Here is an 18,833-nt window from a genome sequence, read left to right as displayed (position 1 = left end):
TGCATGAAGACAAACATAAAACCAATCTACATCTTCTGCAATAGCCATCACTGAACTGCTTGCAGAACTTGCCTGGACTATGTATCACTTGTATGCATTGTGAACTCACTTGTATGCATTGTGAACTATCTGTTGGTGCAGCGGCTTCTGGTAGTGTTGGGGTATTTATGCTGATGGTGTCATCGGTGGTACAATTTTTCCAAAAGGAGCCATCAATTGGCTTGGTGTATCTTCCTCCCTTCTGCTTGTCATGATCCTTCAGCTAAAATTTGGGGGCCAACAGAGGTGAGGCAAAGAACCTCACCCCTCCGCTGGTACAAAGACCTCTACACAGGTGTGGCTGTATACTGGACCGGTAGTCAGTGACGGGTAAGATCCAATTACAATAGTACCAACCTAAGACAGGAGGCTGACGCCTTGGGGTCAGCTCATCCGATAACGGGTAAGGACCATATGAACTATTGGACAACCTAAGGCAGGCACGGTCCCTAAGCCACATGCTTGTTGTTTAAACAGAGAGGGGGAGATGTTGAGAGCCACAGCGGAAGGGGCCCCAGCAAACTTTCAGACTGCCAGCTGATGATTGGCTCACAGCGGCCCCAGCAACATCTAGCTGATCGGCTCCTCTGCGGTGATGCTCATTGGGCTGTTTCCCTGCCCTTTCAGGCCATGGAGCTGCTCATGGGGGGACTTTTTTGGCTCCGCCCATGCAACCCAGCCAATCGGCCTCAAGAGCAGGAGGATTGTGGGAGGCGGGGAGGCTGGTGGTTGAGGAAGAGGCTTGTGGGAAGCTGGTGGTGGCAGTTGGGCTCTGAGGGTTTTTCCTGCGGAGCTGTTTTGTTTGGCGTGCGTGGTTCTAAAAATAAAGTTAGTTTCTTTTGACAAGTGGCTCCTGAATTGTGCCCAGCCAGACTGCGGCATTACAGCTTACTCATGAATACTAGAGAAAATATTGGCATGTATTAATCAAATCCTTTAATAATCAATTGAATTTTCAAAGTGCATGCATCTTAATTTCCATATTAAACCTTCTGTATTCAAAATGCTTGATTAAATTGTTTTAATGCCAAGTATATAAGAAAACATCAATTATTTCATAGCAAGGAAACAAGGCATGACACTATTCTGAAATAAAATTGTCCAGTTAAGTTTATTAACATGTGATTCCGATATTCTAGGAAAAGTATTTTCTCTGCCCAAACTGTGTGACAGCCCTCAAAACAATGGGGTAGGAAAGGTGAACACAAACTAGCTGTATTTGATGATATTAACACAGAGACTCAACCATTACCCATGAATTACACAAAGAAATATTTGAGACTGTTTTTATTAAATGTACAAAAGCAAAATAACCAGCTCTAAGGAGTAAAGTAGGGCTACTTAAGAGCATTTTCTTTGGACAGTGATACAGCACCACCAAGCTTAAGATTTTAACAAATCGTGAACATACAGAGCTAACCACATTTTATGTTTCTCTTGGTAGTTTTAGGGTCTATCTAATTATCAATCTATTTAAGAAATTTTTCTTCTCCAGAATACATAAACATAATCCAAAGAAACTGTAATATTTAGAAACAGCATTATAAAATATAATTAACATGAGAGATGCAATTCATTCCTTTACAGGTCAAGATGTCTTCTATATTTGTACAATGTGCACTAAGAACATTAATGCAGAACAAAAGCCTCACTCCAACACTGTTGACTGGTATTCATACGTGTTTAATACTATTTTCCAAAACAAAAAGTTATTTATTTCTTTTTTAGACATTTATCTTTCTGAATCTTAATCAAAGTAAAATTGTTCTAAGAAATATAGTCAATATATCCAGAAATAGAGCCACGCTTTTTCTCTTGGCATCACTCTGGGGTATTAGTTCAGAACCATCTCCTCTGAGTTATACAACTAGTACCAGAGACTTTCTAGCCACTGGTCTGACTAAAGATCAATGATGGGTTTGAGCAAAGAACTTAAAATTATTTGAGACTAACATTTTTCAGAAAGGATGAACATGAGTACCTTTATGAACAATGCTTGACAAGGTACCAGTATTTTTCTTTCCTCTCTAAAATGAGGGAAATTGTTTTTTAATATAAATCATTATTTGAATGGACTTAATATATCATAGTGCCATGATATTTTCAAACCTAAAATGAAAGCTCACCCATGCAGGGTAGAAAAGATTCGCAGATGTCACTAGTTGCTCCAAGACAATAATATTCTATGAGCAGTATTCATAAATATATAAGTGTTATGTAAAGAAAAGTATTTTGCCACATAGTTTTATTTCCTTTCTATGCAAATATAAGACATACCTTCAAAGTATATGTTGATATAGGGAGCAGAGGAGAGCTCTATAAGCTCTTAGCATGAATGGTCCTCAAGTTGAAAAATACTGAACAGACTTTCAAAGAGAATCATGCAGCAAACTGCCCTGTACTTTGTTGCCTGAGAAGAGATCATTATCACAAATGTTTTACTAATACTCGAGATTTATCTGTTCATTTCCGATTACTTTCCCTTCCCATTAAAAATAACTCAAACTTCTTAACAATTTGTCTATAGCCTGGAGTGAAACTCTCCTTTACCCTACAATGAGGAGTGAAGGGGATCAGTTAAACATTGTGAAAACCATCAAATGTCATTAATAACATTTAGATACAGGTATTCAATAGTTTCTACCCCTACGTCTACTCAGACTAAAGTGACCTATTACCATGATATAGTATTATTTAACAGAATAACTGCTAAACAGACTACATTAATAAGACTTTTAATTCCAGAGACTCTGTAGTATCCACAGCAACAAAGAAGTGTTGGTCGTAGCTATAAATGTAGCTACACTAGACATAATAAAGTAGGTGCAAACAGGGAAAACATCTGAGAGCTACAGAGTTCATAAAGATAAAATGAAGCATATAATATCAAAAGTAATTGTAATAAGGAAAAAATTAAAAGAGTAGGCATTTGATATAAACTGGAAAGATTATAAGTCTAGGCTAACTATGCTTCAGCTGAACCTACAGGAATAATAGAAGTAAGACTAGGGCCATCCCAAACAAAGAAGAGAACAAACCCAATTCAGAGCAAAGAAATGAGCCAGTAGAATATTGTCAGGTATAGTATTGTTTCTGCTTTCACAAAAAAATGCAAAAGTGGGCAGATATTAGAGCATCCAGGTACTCAATCATCTAATCACTTATTGTGTAGGCACTAACAATCTACCAGTGAAATGGATGAACCTCACTGTGGAGATCCTTAAGGATTCAGATGAAGACATTGAATTTTTGACAGCATGAAAACATGGCTTCCAACCAAGAAGCTTTTCATTAATCCCAGAGAAGATTATAGATTATTATAAGGATTTTGCTAAAACTTATAAAACAAAGTAGTATTTGCTAAGAGAGCAGGGGTTCATAAAAATACTTTATGACAGGAATACTAAAATTACAGTCTCAGGAAATCTATCTGTATTGTAGACTTGGCCAGATCTTCCATAATCAAAAGTACTTATTGGGGAATGGGGAGTGGATGCTGGTACAATTAAATGGATTAGAAACTAAATGACTACATGAATCTTCAGCGCCTAGTAAGTGCTCAGTAAATAATTTACTGCACAAACTGAAAAAGTTCCCTTTAGTGGTTCTCCAGACTATAAATTAAAAGGCCATTAAAGCTTTCCTTGTTATGAAATGGTTTGACTCTTCTCACCCTTCTGGTTCTACATTTTCTTCTTCAATGTACTCACCCGAATTACCCAATCCCAAAATGTTAAGTTACTCTCACAAAAGTGAAGGAGGATTATTTCCAAGCATTTTTTCATTTGTAGAGAATACAATAGCAACTAATACAAGAAGTTCTTAGAATCAGACTTCCACAACATCCATCAACCTCCTTAGTCATTCTGGGATTTTCCACTTATTGGTTATCTTCCTTTAATGCTATGCTCAAGAAACTTCTGAACCACTTACATTATTTCCCATTGCTTTAACTTTCTCATCCCAAATAAATCAGAAGAATGCTTACAAAAGCATACTAGCCATAATTTACTTTCTTCATGAAAAGCAGCAAAAACTCAAATTTATGTGTCATTTTACCTTAAAATGAGCCATTTCAAAAAGAAAAAATTTAAAATATTTTAACTGCCACAATAATTTTTCTTTTTTAATTGGCAAGAGAAAGGATAATGCTGCACCATCAATAGTTAGGAATCTTCTCAAATGACAACAGAGATGACGTGCTTGGCCATTTAAAGATCTGGGAATTTTTAGAAAACCCACAATGTAATAATACTCTATTTTTTTCAATGATATTCATGTCTCTAATATGGATCAAGCAAATGTGAGGAATAGCTATTTGTAATCTTTAAAACAATGCACTGAAAATGAGTCAATTTCAGAGTTTTATTGTATTGCACTAAAGGAACAGCAGGATGGTTATACAATTCTCTCTCTCATTCAGTTTTGAAAATCTAAAGTACTTGCAAATTCTTAAGAATACCTTTACCACCAGATTAAAACTGTAAGCATAATATAACCAATTTCTTAATAAGTAATGTCTTACAAATAAAAACACATTTAAAATAGCTTTAAATGCATTCTTCACAAGTAATTCAGTATATATTTTTATATCACGTTCACTTATGCTTAAGAATTAAAGCAAGTATATTACTCTGATGGAAATATGGGAAATCTTTCATTCATGCAATATACAGGGATAATATTCAAGTTGAAGGGAAAAATTCCCACTCTTCTTATTTTTGTAAATGTATCCATATATAATCATCTACATGATAAATGAGGAAACCTATAAAGTTTCCCACAAGTCAGATACATATTTTCAATTCATCAGAAGCACCTGATAGCTACAGCTAATTTATAATTAAATGGCATTTCAATAAAACCAAAATGGGCCCTACAAGTTCCTATAAACAAAAGTTTCCAATGGACTAAGGACAGTCAGTAATTAATGCAATCATTTGAGGATTATGGCTGTTCCTTAAGGAGTGCAAGTTCAAACCTGTCAACATCAAAGATAATCATTTTATATTAATTTATACATAATTCCATTTAAATTCTTTATCCAAGTATAACATATGAAAACAGTCTTTCCACAAGCAAAAAATGTGGAAACATTTAAAAAATAAGGAGTCATTTTTTAAAGTAACTGATCAGATTCCATAGGCTACTCTTGGAAACAGGATCTTGCTGGATAGAATCCCCTCATTTGGTGGCTGTTGCATGCACTTAACTGCACCAATTCTTCTGTGTGTTGTTCTAAGAGCTCACCAAAACATAAATCATGCTGAAAAGAAGAAAGAAGCTATTAATTCAAACATTCCTAATTATAAAAATTTAGTGCACAAAAAAGTTAAGCATGCCTTATACAGCAAACTAATATGTGGTACCATTCCATCAGAGAAAATGAAAAGACTAATGACAAGTTCAGTGTGATTTTAATTTACATTTATGGACTTTTGCCTAACACGACTTGGCTCAGTGCATGTGCTATAGTTGTCCCCTATTTCCTTTCCAATTTTAGCATGCAGAACAGCACAGCTGAAAGCTTAATAGGGATCCAAGCTCCTCTAGCAATCTAAAACGCACTCTCTGGAGTTGAGTTTAATAATAGGAATGAGCATCTCTGGAGAGCTCACTTTATGCTGGACTCATTAGGTCCCTCATATGCATTATCTCACTTAATCCTCCAAGCAGTCCTAGGAGGCAGGTACTGTCATTATTCCTATTTTCAGAAGGGAATGGTCAATTGAGGAATATTCCCATTAAAGCCTACTGCTTATAGCCTTTCTCTAACGGGAAAGGGTCTAAGCAGGAGAAACAGGGTTTTAAAAGAGTACAAACCAAAAAAATAAAGGCAGTAATAAGCATTTGATTTAGGCCTACAAGGTCCAAGAGCAATTCTACATAAAGAATTATGTGGGAAAGGCAGAGAGGCATGGTTTAGAAAGCACTTTCGTATCTCTAAATGGAAATATAAAGCAAGGAATTGAGAAAACTTGGTAAATGAGTTTTAAAAGAGAACAGATGTTCTAGTGCTACCACATCCTGGTGAACATTTTCCCACAACTGCACATCTCCAACTTTATTATTCAGTAATTCATTTTTTCTTTCCTTCAACAAATACATTTTAAATACCTAGTACATGCCAGCAGTGTTCCACACATTGTTATAGAAACTTACAAAGTGAAAATTAACAGGAAATTAGACCACATGAAATTTCACTGTTTAGAACCTTTCACTATCTTTGTTTCACATACAGGCAACATCTACAGATGTACTAAGGATATTCATTTTCTCCATCATAACCTCTGAAATAACTTTATTGTAAATTTCAATCTAATACTTCATTCATGCTTTCCTATGATTAAACATTAAATGACATAAAGAAAAACATGAAAAAACCTATAGGATAATACTTCACAAAAAGGAGAAGGAATAGAAACTGAATTATTTCAACAATTTCACCTTACATTGATATTTTTTAAAAATACTTTGAAAACAAGTGGAAAAGCCCTCTCTGGTTTATTTATATAGCTTAAAGAAAAATTCTAATTCCACACCTAACAGTGTCCTTTTCTAGTATTAACAAGCAGTCATTTGACTGTACTTACAGTAGCCCTCGAACAATAGTTCTCAACCAACACACTTTTGCACCATGGGGCATTTGGCAATGTCCAAAGACATTTTTGGTTTTCACAACTGGGGGAATAAGTATCAGTAGCCTCTAGCAGGTAAAGGTCAGGGGTGCTGCTGAACATCCTTTGACCTACAGGGCAGCCTCCCACAGTAAAGAATGATCCAGTACAGAATATCAATAGTACCAAAGATAAGAATTCCCAACCTAGAGGAACAAGGAGATAAGTCCATCCCTGTATAAAGTAGAAAAAATTGTTACTGCAACTGTAGTGTAGAACTATTTTTATTTTGCTGGTCCCATTCAGATCAAGCAAACCAGAAAATAAAGAGTAGAACATACTATTTATAAAGAATGATAAGGCAAAAAAATTAAACATTATACTTGGAGAAATACTGAAATCAGGGAGAAATACTTATTTTGCAAATTTGCACAGTCTTATCTTCTCAATACAATCACTTAGCCATGGAGAACAAGGACTGTTGTTTACCAATTAAATGTGTCTGCAAATTTAGGAAGCACTATCTCTGCATGCCAATTTGCTGCTTTAACATGTACCTGTGTATTTCTCTTTGAATGTGTGGAAATTTGCTGGTGTGCACTGTGATATTAGCAGTTATCACTATCCAAGACACCGAGTTATTCTTCAAGTAAAACCCATATAATGTCTACAAATTTCTTAGGCGGCATAGTAAAATCATTTTCATTTTCATATTTATACTTACCCATACAGGTAGTAAAAAAATGCTAGAAGGTAAAAAGCTAACTTGCACCATCCTTCTTTCTGACAGTATGCTAAAATATCTGCATTCATGATGGTTGTAGGGTCATAGAGTCCCGGTCCACTCATCACTGGTCTACTCATGTACCTGGAATAAACATAGTCCATTAGCCACTCAGAAAGGGCAGCAAACCTTCAGGACAGGAAGAAGGATTTCTCTGCTCAAACATTTTGTTACAATGAGAGAAGGTCAGATAGGGAAGCAAACTTACTTATAGGAGCAATTCTTTCCTTTATCATCTTAATTTTAAAACTAGAGCCCCTAATAAGCCAAACAGGATAGCTAAACAAATCATCTAGTATCCGTATTTTCAGAAATTCAAGAAAAATAGAAGTGTAAAAAAGAAACCAGGTCCTTCTAACTTTTATATATTGCTATAATTTTAGACAAAAGTGTATAAGAATCCTTCACCCAAACATTCCCATTTACCTCACCTGCATTATCCTTCTCTCTCTCATTTTACTTCTAACCAGTGCCTTTTTCTTTGAACCACTTCAGAATCAGGTACACACATTATACCACCTTGCTCCTAAATATTTCTTTAGTGTATACTTCCTAAAATCAAAGGCAAAGAGATTTTGGCTTGTCTATTTAAAGCAAAAAACAATAATTCCAGCCGGGAAAAGTGGCACATGCCTATAATCCCAGCGCCTCAGGAAGCTGAGACAGGAGGATCAAGAGTTCAAAGCCAGCCTCAGCAATGACGAGGGGCTAAGTAACTCAGTGAAACTCTGTCTCTAAATAAAATACAAAATAGGGCTGGGGATATGGCTCAGTGGTTGAGTGGCCCTGAGTTCAATCCCCAGTACCAAAAAATAATAATAATAATAATTCCATACAGGGTAGATATAAGCATTTGATGTTATAAAATATGGTTATTTTCTATAAGTACATAAATGGTTGTAAAGTCAAAGTAAATGTGACGAAAGAAGAAATGCACCGTATACTTTTATTTATATGAAGTTTAAAGACAGGCACAACTAATCTAAGTAGACAGAAGTCAATGGTCTTGGCATATGTGGGAGTTACTACCTGGCACAAGGGAGTCTTCTGGAGGCTGAAACTGCTGTATGTCTTGATCTGTGTGGTGTTTCACAGATGTATGAATACATAAAAATTCATTAAGTTGTACATTTTGGGCTTGTGCACATTACTATACAAATCATACCTCACCTATTTAAAAAATCCTTTAAAAGGTAATGACGTAAGCTCGTAAGAAGTATTAAAGTTATTTGATATTTTTAAAAATAAGTGCTAATTTTCAACTGTCATTTAGGTGAATAGAATACCACAGTATAATTAAATTTTAATTAGGAAAAATATTAAAAATATATCTAAATATTACCTCCAAATATGATATGCCAAGAGGGGCATATTGAGACCCAGTGTAAGCCACTCTGCTGCACAAAGAAACATGACACAGAAGAAAGCATGGATGAGGTACTCTGGAAGTACAAGCTGGAAGAAAAATACAAGTCCGTTATGAAAATGTTTTGGCAGTAGATCAACTGATAATCTGAAAATCAGGAGGAAACCAAATTTCTACTAATAATAAAAAAAAGCACTGTTTCCTTAGAATCAGAAATGAAAGATGCTACTGAGCTTTATCTCCACATTTGGCTTTTTGTCAAAAGCAGAATTACAAGCAAACTGACCAGAGGATATATAGTTTGTACTAAAAGAGTAAGATATGACTTAAAATTTTAAGCCCAAATTCTTACAGCAGCACAATAAATTATAGAAAGTAACCATCAGGGTTGTTCAGTTACTTGCTAGTCAGTTGGAATACTTTTTATTTCCACAACTTAAAAAATAATAAAAATACAAAAATGAGTTATCTGATCACATGCAACATGATTTTTTAAAAATCCACAAAAACAAAACTCCCCTTTAGAAGTTTATACATTAGTGTTTTTCAGCCTTTAACAAAAACCAGGAATGCTACAAATACAATGTCTAGCAAATCACATCACATTACCACAAAAGTAATTTTTTAATGGAAAGCCAACCAGCCAATAATCTCAGCACAGGGGGGAGGAACACTAATATGCACAAATGCAAATGATGTGCTTTCTGCAATGTAGGAGGGAAAAGACTGAATTTTTAAGCATAAAATTAGAATTTTCCTGGTTCCTGAATTCTCATCCTTACATTGCCTTTCAGTTCCTTTACTCCTGCTTGCCAGCAAAATGCTACATGGCAGAAGACAAGGAGAAATTCAGAACTCGAAAAGAACATAAATCTTTTGAAAGTAAGTAGTGTTGAGAGAGAAAAATTAATTCAAGCAAAATGCTTTTTATAAATGACCAAGACTTACTGCTTTATTTTAAATCATCTTTCTCATCCCAAAGATTTCAGACTAATGATTTTGTTAAATAAAAAGACCAAAACCTTTCACTGCAAGTTTCAGCCAAAAAAATCTCCCAAAAATCACAGCTACAAAGCCAGTTTCACAAATGTTCATTTCATACCAAGTTAAAAATCATATGAATTCTCCACATAATCAGATCTTTCCTGAAGGGAAACTGTGGCTATAGAAATAATATAATTACACCACACATTGAAGTCCATTTTCTAACACTCACTCCCAAATTTTCCAGTTGAAAGTTAGAGTGAACTATTTTTTTTTTTTTTTTTTTTTGATGGTGCTGGAGATGAAACAGTGCCTGTGCATGCTGGGAAAGTGCTCTGCCACCTATAGTCCTAGAATGCACTTTTTAATGAATACTATCTTAAATGAAATCTTGGTAAAAACCAACTAATCTATGCCACTAACCAGAAGTTTTCTTCAAACTTAAGCAACAGAATAAATAACAAAGGTAAATTCTGCATATAAACTCATAAATAAAAGAACCTTTAAGCCAGCATCTATTTAAGATCAAAGTTCTCTAAACAAGTGTCCACAGGACATCTTTGAAATTAAATAACTACAGCTAGAACATACCAAGAAAAATACATATTAGGAGCACCATTAAAGTTGCTTTTATAATACTAATTTAAATTACAGGATAAAATATAACAAAGTCTATTTCAGTCCTCTAAGATCAACTAATACCTAACAATACAAATTATCTTGTAAGGTTTTGCCCTACACTTGCAGACTGAGGTATGGAGAAAGAATGATTTTGAAATCAGGATGACTCCCATTGCACTTAACCAATTTTAAAAAGAGTATTAAAAAGGTAATTGTGACTCTACCAGTCAAACATGAAACAGGAAACAAATTTCACTCCCTCCCTACTCAAAAAAAGTCCAGAAACATATTACACATTTCTCACAAAAACCAGTCCTTCTTCAATGATAAAATTTCACCACAAACATTTTCCTACTTAGGAACCAAAGTGTACACAAAAACTAGTATCCAGATAAAAAATACCTCATGCAAATATGGCTGAAATGACAGAACTTAAAACATGCAAAAACATAATATTCTCCTGTTATAAAGTTCACATTTTAAAAAATAATATTTGTCTTCCCCCATACTTTGGCAGAACTGTCAAAACAAATTAAATAGGGAAAACTGTCAGATGCACTGCTGTTCAGCCAATTATCGGCACCCTATCCAAAATGCAACTTGTGCTGCTATTATACCGCCCTTCAGACCTCCTGCAGGATCATGATGTCCCCAAGCACATGTCTTTTCTCACTGAGAATTTCTTTCCATTAAGAAAAGCCAGAAATCACACATTATTATAATGAAATTAGTCCCTCTTAAAGTTACAGTAAATTAGGAAAACACAACAACTTCAGCTTCAAAAAGTCAGGCTGTCTGGATTCAAATTCTGGTGTCTACCTTAGCTGTGTAACCTTCAGCAACATGCTTCAATCTCACAAAACACCTCAGTTAAGGGTCCTAATCATTAAAATAACAATACACCTACCTATTAAGATTGTCATGAAAACTGAATGAGAAAAGAAATCCAGAGAATGTGCATATGAGCACAGAGCCTGGCACCCAGCAGGCTGATTTCAGCTGAACTGATTTCAGCTATTTAATATGCTCATCATCATTTGGTTTTTTCAAGTAATGCAAAGTCAAAGGTCATACAATGCTATTAAGCAAAAGGAGAAATTTCAGTTTCTTAATTTCTTGGTAGCAATTAGTTTCAATTACTAAGGTAAAAATGTTTTACAATACACAGTACTTTCCAATCTGGAAAGTCATCATCTCATGTTTTGCTTCCTAAGAGCAGAGAAGCAGCTAGTAAGTTAAGACTTTTAACTGTTCCTACATCAAAACTGTACCTACTATAACAGGGCCCTAAGAACAAAGTAGAAATCTATTCCATCATTCACATTTATAAGAAAGTAGCCAACTGAGTTTATAGGTGCTTTTCCAAATAAGACCCTCTACTATGCTAGAGCATTAGAGTTTGACACAACTACAGTCTACACAAATTCTAACCTTCAGTAAGAAATTTTTAAAGATGAATTACTGTTTTCTATTACTTGAAGATATACCCACTAAAAACTTTTCAGTTTCTGACCAATCAAGCAAAATCAAACCTAGAAATTAAAGACAACTCCTCCTAAATGAAGCAAAATATATGTATATAAAGCCCCTAACAATAACAGCCACAATATTACTAAATCCATAGCTCAGAACTTAGGATAAGAAATTTAGAGTAGATAGAATACACTAGAAATAACTATGTAAACATTTAGTATATGAATTGTTATCTTTAAAATTCAGGCATCTATAGAGTCCAAAGGACAGCATTACAAGATTCCAGAACAGAGCTATCTACCTAAAAGTCTCTAAATAAACATCAGTTGAAAGACCAAACTAGTTTATTCAAAAAAATACATAATCACAGATAAAACTAGATATGGCCAGTGAATCTATACTACATTTGCATACTACTTCATAAGTCACAAACCAGGAATAAACTCACAATCTATTAAGTCATTTTATGTTAACCAACTTCCAAATACAGCACCAAATAATTTAATATAGATGTGCCTATGGCCATAACAAAAAAAAAAAAAAATGCATAAGCATTTAACAGCTTTCCCTACTTGACTGGGCCAGCAAGCAAACATTTGCATAAAACATAAAGTTTCATGAAATAATAAACCTCAACAGGCATATGAACGAGCACACTGAACAGAACAGTACAAATACAAATGCCCTAACCCTCCCCATGAAATGAATGCAGCATTAAAACATTAAACTAAAAAGCAGTACACACCTTTAGTGCAATTTTGACTCTTTTAATCTTTTTGACCTTTTCAACTGTCTTTGGCCGACAATGTAAAAAGCAGATTGGAAGAATGTTAGTATGACAGCTGATAAGATCACCAGTAGATTAATAATTGTCAGAACAGTCAAGCATGACAGGAAAAGAATATTTTTCAAATTCTGCCTACTTCAAAACATACAAATATATCATGCTACTGAGAATATTGGCCATTTTCAAAATATCAAGTAAAAAGCAAATACATTTTAATAATCTAAAGATACATCCTATATTACAACTTACAGGATTCAGGGTATTACACTGGTCTATAGGATTCTTGTAATCAGTCTTCAGCTCATCAAATGCTATAATCTAAAATAAAATTTAAAAAGTTAGAACCACTCATTTCAATAAAAGCAGGAACAAACCTGCCCCATCGTCAAATAATTACTGAATAAATAAAGCAAAAGTGCATTTACAGGTACCAAATTTACAGTAACTTCAATATATCCTAATAATAGTCAGAAGTACCAGAATTGGATTTAAAGAACTTGTAATACTTTTATTCGTGACTATTGAAATGATCTGATAAGTAGCTGAGCACGGTGACATATGTATGCTATTCAGGAGGCAGAGCAGGAGGATCTCAACCTCTGCAACTTAGTAAGACCCTATCTAAAAAAAAAAAAAATTATTTTTTTTTAAAGGACTGGGATGTAGCTCAGTGGTAGAGCATCCTGGGTTAAATACCCAGCACTGCCCACCCACACACACAAAAAAAGATAATAATATTAATATAAAGATCTGATATCACTGTGATCATTCTTTAATTTTCAATTTCTTCAATGTCTCTGCTCAAGGTTTTTTTTGTTTGTTTTTTAATTTAAAATGAACTTTCCCTCTCCTACACAACTATTAATACAAACTCCTCTTTATCCTAAAAACCCCTCTTCCTGTATGGACCCCCTCTCTGAAGGTTTTCCAAACTCTCTTGCATAGAAATAACTGCATCCCTGACTACAACTCCATATTGATAAGGCTATCAATATGGCATTTCTCACACTAAAGAATAGTATAGGTTTGTTCATCCCACTTAACAAAAAGGAGTATCATTTAAAAATATCTGTACATGACCCTGCCCCCCCAATCACAGTGTTTAGAGAAACACTTGAGATGGACTCAAACACTTGAGTGTATTCCCATTTGTATTCCCAAACACATAAATTTCTAAGAATATTTTCGTCCATACTATGGAATAATATGGTTTTAACATTAAGGGTTACTAAAACACAGAACTTCAAAGTCAAAATGTACCAATAGAGGCTTTACACCACTCTGTCACCTTAATTCAGGTGTTAAAGAAACCAAAGAGCAGGTGTATGAGGGAGTTGTTTTAAGTTGCTGCCACAGGTCACCCACAGGACATGGAACCTAACCTACTTAACCTACTTCCCCTGGTGGTTTAGGAACAGTATCTATAGATGTTATATAGTATTACTCAACATTATCAGTGATGAAGAGTTATAATATTTCTAGCTTTTAATATGTTTATTTCCCTAAAGTCCTTAGTTTTGTTTTTTAAAAAAAGATTTTTTAAATCTCTAGTAGAATTTTATAAAATTCATCAATCTGCTGTAATAAAAACTCCAACCAGGGCTGGGACAGTAGTAGCTCAGTGGTTGGAACCCAGTGCCACACATGTGAGGCACTGGGTTCGATCCTCAGCACCACAAAAAATAAGTAAATAAAGATTACGTCCATCTACAACTTAAAAAAAAAAAAAATCCAACCAAATAAGAATAGAAGGAAAATAATTAAACATTAAAATGTAATCTCCAGGGGTTGAGAATGCGGCTCAGTGGCGGAGTGCTTGCCTAGCACATATGAGGCACTGGGTTCAACCCTTAGTACACATAACAAATAAAATAAAGGCATTTTGTCCATATACAACTACAAAAAAATTTTTTTAAAAAAGTAATCTCCAGGAGAGCAAAGACTCTCTACTACTATGTCCCATGACCTAAAAGATAATACCTATATTTTATAGGCCTATGTTTTATAGTGCACATATTTAAGTGTTCAAAAAATTCATTCATTCACACACATTTAAGTGTTAAATGTTCATTTGTTGAATGGCAGGGGAGAAAAAAGTGAAGGAAAAAAAAAACTAGGATAATTATATGAAAAAGTACAGAACTCACCAAAAGGGTTTTTTTTTTCTTTCTTTCGTTTTTTTAAGGTACTGGAGATTGCCACTGAGGTATACCCCCAACACATTTTATTTTGAGACAGGGTTTCACTAAGTTGTTTAGGGCCTCACTAAGTTGTTGAGGCTGGCCTTGAATTTGCAATCTTCCTGCCTCAATCTCCTGAGTCCGAGGGATTACAGGTACATGCCACCTCGCTCAGTGGAATTTTCCTTTGCTAATGACTTCTAACACAGATAAAAGTTAAATATATAAATGTGTAATTAGAAGAAAACAATTTCTGATTAGTTATGAATATTGGTCAGCTACATGTTATTAGCTATGATATATCCCAATGTACTTTACTTATAAAAGTTCAAAATGAAGACTATAATTGCAACAAATGCAATTACTTGCTTAAAACAATATTCAACTTAATAGCAAAATGAATACAAAACTTATTTTTTAAATTAACTTTTCTGATTGGACATTTTCTTCTGGTGACTTTAAGGTCTTTTGAGTATGTTGCTGAATAGATTCCTATTTGAGTGCTGTGTGCTAAAAGAGTTTTCAAAATTCTTCTGAAAATATTCTTAAAACTAGCAGTTTTTAAACCTTTTGCAGCTGTGCAACTGAACAAAAACATTCACAAAATATTTCACAGAAGTGTAAAAGCAATAAAACAGATAAACCTTTAAAGATGCCAAAGCACACAATTCAAGGTATCTTCAAATTTGATAAAAGCCCTGAAGGAATGACTTCTGCATTTTGGGCTTTTGAACCACCTAGACCTCCAACTCTGTACTATACCTAGCGGATATTTAAACTATCTTAAAAAATAAGGTTATATGGGAAATAAAAAAATTTTAAGTATTTATTTTAAACTGTTTTCAAAAGGATGAAGTAATTCTCTGAACTAAGAAATTCCTAAGCATAAAAGTTCTCCACTATTCTGTGATATAAATTTTAAAAATTCTATTAATAGAACTTAAAATTATCAACTTCATCCAGACACACATTCCTTTCAAAGCTGAAAGTAAATCACCCATTTTTTTTAAAAGTGCAGGTCAGGTTTTCCATAAGTCAAATACAACCTGGTTTAAAAATGTGAAAACATGAAAAAGGTTATCCATAGCTCTCTTCTATGACTCTCCATCATCCTAGAAAAAAAGAACACCCATCAAGCAGAAAGTGATTTAAAACCATGTCTGTAGATGGAAGAGAACCACACATCTTAGTTTCATCAGAGGCTAAGGCAGGGCTAGTTGGCATCTCACTTTATATTGTTTTTGGTTTTGGTTTTTGGTCCTGAGGACTGAACCCACAGATGCTTTACCACTGAGCTACATCCCCAGCCCTTTCTATTTTTTGAGACAGGTTGTTAATAAGTTGCTGAGGGCCTTCCTAAATTGCTGAAGCTGGCTTCTACCTTGAGATACTCCTGCCTCAGCCTCTCAGTGAAACTTAAGATGCTCTTTAAGCTTTTGGTTTCTAATGACAAGATTTTTAGATAGCAGTTACTTCTGACACGTGAACAACCTATGCATGTGGTACATAAGCAGGCGGTTTTAAATAAGTAGAAACACACTTTTAGCAAAAGGGGATGGATATGATAGCCCTCTACTTTTGAGGCTTTTTTTTTTTTTTTTTTTGCAGATGATACTGGAGCAATTTAATCATTCTGTCCAAGTTTCACAAGCAATGGTTGTCATGAAACCTGAGTGAACATGCTCAATCATTCAAATTAATACGAATATCCCAGAAGGTACTAGAACATGGGGGAAGACAAAAGCAAACATGAAACAATTTTTTCCGAATGCTGATTTCCACAAAGTTCTCAATGCTAATTTTATGCTAGAAAAACAGAAATCCTTTTAAAAAGTCTTCTTGTAGAACTATGTCACGGTGAACTTAAGACTTGTTCCTTATAGGGCCCAGTAAAGATGTGCAACATGATGCAAGTAACAGAAATAAAACTGTTCTTGAGAAGCTTAAGGTTTCTGAGCATTTTCAAAATCTAATTAAAATTCCCTCTACTAAATCAAGCTCCCCTGAATACAGGGGTGGTTTGGAAGACTGTCTCTTCAGAAACTCTCGAGGATCAAGTACTACTTAGTGGGAAAGCTCGGAGATTAACAAAGCAATCGATCCAACCGGCATCAAAGTTCACCAGGAAATAGGGTTCCGAAAAATGATGATTCTGCTTGAAAGGCACCCACCAAGTGCTGAAAAGTAGAGTTGGAAATTCATCTAAAAATAGGTTATAAACTATCCCATCATTTGGCCAATGCTCCTGCGGAAACCCTAGAAAGACAATCTACACAAGAATAAAAATTCAGAAAACTTGACGTTAAGTACTCTGTGCGCACCTGACATCCTCCCGGGATGCGGGAAAGCGGGCCGGCAGAGGGTCCTGCGAGCCTGGCGCTGTCCCAAGGGCCCATAGGCACCGAGGTTGCCCCACCCAGCCTGAGAGGAGTAGCGGGGCGCGGCCTGCGCCCCTAACACCGCCGGCACATCCACTCGCGGCCGCAAGCCGGGGCTCTCTTGAAGCCGCAGCCCCCGCCCGCAGGAGAGCGCGCGCAAACCCCGCACTCGGGGCCCTCGCCGCCCTGCCCCATTCCCGGTGCGCGGACCTCGGAGAACCGGTACTGCCGGGACCGCGGGCCCGAAGCGACAGGAAGCTGCGCCACCGCCTCGCCTTCTTTCCCCCGACCCCAGCTACTCACGTGCCAGATGGCGAAGAAGATGAGTGCGGCGGTGAGCAGCAGCGCCAGCATGTAGCAGAAGGCCGCGAACGTGAACGCCATGGCCGGGAAGGAGGAGCTGGCAGCGGCGCCGGTGCCAGCGGAGAAAGGCGGCGCAGGGCCCTCTGGGTAAAACCATTCACTTCCCCCGGCCGCAGCCACGACCGCCGCCGCTGCCGCGGCGCCCGCCTTCCCAGCGCGCCTGCGCACCTTTCCAGTCGCGCCGGCGCCCTCTGATGGCCGGAGTCTGCGTCGCACCTGGGTTGTCCTCACAGTTGATTGATTTGTCCTTCATTCTCCAAAGTGTTCTTTGAATAAATATTTATTGAATGAGTGTCTAGTTTGCTGATTTGTACTGTGTTTATCCTTGAGATACAAAAATGAATAAGATACTACTTGTATCGAAAGAACTCAGTTTAGTACCGGAAATGAACAACTAAATAAATAATGATTGTATTAAAAACTCTAAAGAGATCTCTGTGGGATGCTACCAAAGGTCTAAGAAGGGCTCCCTGCCCACCGTGGAGCTTTTAGGTTAAAAGTATTTCCTAATCCCAGACTTACACGATGAGTAGTCGTCATTCAAGCAAAGAGACGGTAGAATTGGCAAGGCAAGGAAAAAGTTCCCAATGAGCAAAGACACAGAGATTTAAAAAAAGAAAAGGAAGAACAAAAGTTAGGTGTTTTAGGTGAAACCAGAAGCATTTCTGTATTAGTCAACATTAGTGCAAGATAGAGAGTTAAGAGTTAGAAAAGAGTTAATCGAAGATTAGTTTATAGAGAATGGTAAATGCCTGGCTAGGAAGCTAAGATTCATATTCCCTAAGCCCAAGTTTTTGAAACATTTTTTGCTCATCACACACAATTAGAAAGATTTCTTTCATTGCAAACTAGTGACATTATAAACACATCACATTTCAGAGAGGTGGACATCTTAGTATAGACACAAATAAATATAAACAGAACCAAAACAAAAATTTCACAAAACAGTACTAAAGAGCCTGTAAGTACTTCCTTTTTTTTCTATTTTGTTTTTAATTTTGGTGGTAACCCATAATATTGATTCACCATCCACTGATTGCTAGTGATGGAAGTGAAAGACATTGACAGGCAAGAGACTGGCATGTTTAGATTTGCATTAAATATTGCTCACATAATAAACTGTATAGAATGGTTTAGAAGATGGGTCTACCCAGTATTGTCCAATAGAATTTTCTGCAGTGTTGAAAATTTGCTATACCAGTGCTGTCCAATCAGTAGTCAGTAAAATTGAAACTTTAAAT

The 18,833-nt window shown here is 35.8% G+C and overlaps 1 protein-coding gene across 1 annotated transcript; it reads right to left on the bottom strand.

Moving 5' to 3' along the window:
- Positions 1-1,311: 1,311 nt before the first annotated feature.
- Cnih1 (cornichon family member 1) lies at positions 1,312-17,692 on the bottom strand. Its single transcript, XM_076850478.1, has 5 exons — positions 17,533-17,692; positions 12,921-12,989; positions 8,783-8,895; positions 7,381-7,524; positions 1,312-5,305 (listed from the first exon to the last, which is right to left on the bottom strand). Exons 1-5 carry the CDS (start codon positions 17,611-17,613, stop codon positions 5,278-5,280), a joined length of 435 nt encoding a protein of 144 aa, XP_076706593.1. The 5' UTR covers positions 17,614-17,692; the 3' UTR covers positions 1,312-5,277.
- Positions 17,693-18,833: the final 1,141 nt, after the last annotated feature.

Source organism: Callospermophilus lateralis, chromosome 3 (genome assembly GCF_048772815.1).
Source record: "Callospermophilus lateralis isolate mCalLat2 chromosome 3, mCalLat2.hap1, whole genome shotgun sequence".
Taxonomy (NCBI): Eukaryota; Metazoa; Chordata; class Mammalia; order Rodentia; family Sciuridae; genus Callospermophilus; species Callospermophilus lateralis.
Note: the sequence above shows the minus strand (reverse complement) of the source record. Positions and strands in the feature narration are given on the sequence as shown.

Excerpts from the sequence above, each read along its gene's own strand:
- Cnih1 (XM_076850478.1), bottom strand. The coding sequence starts at position 17,613 with ATGGCGTTCACGTTCGCGGCCTTCTGCTACATGCTGGCGCTGCTGCTC. Across the intron at positions 12,990-17,532 it reads TCTTCTTCGCCATCTGGCAC|ATTATAGCATTTGATGAGCT; the intron begins GTGAGTAGCTGG and ends ATTTTATTTTAG. Across the intron at positions 8,896-12,920 it reads AGTGTAATACCCTGAATCCT|CTTGTACTTCCAGAGTACCT; the intron begins GTAAGTTGTAAT and ends TTTTTCTTCCAG.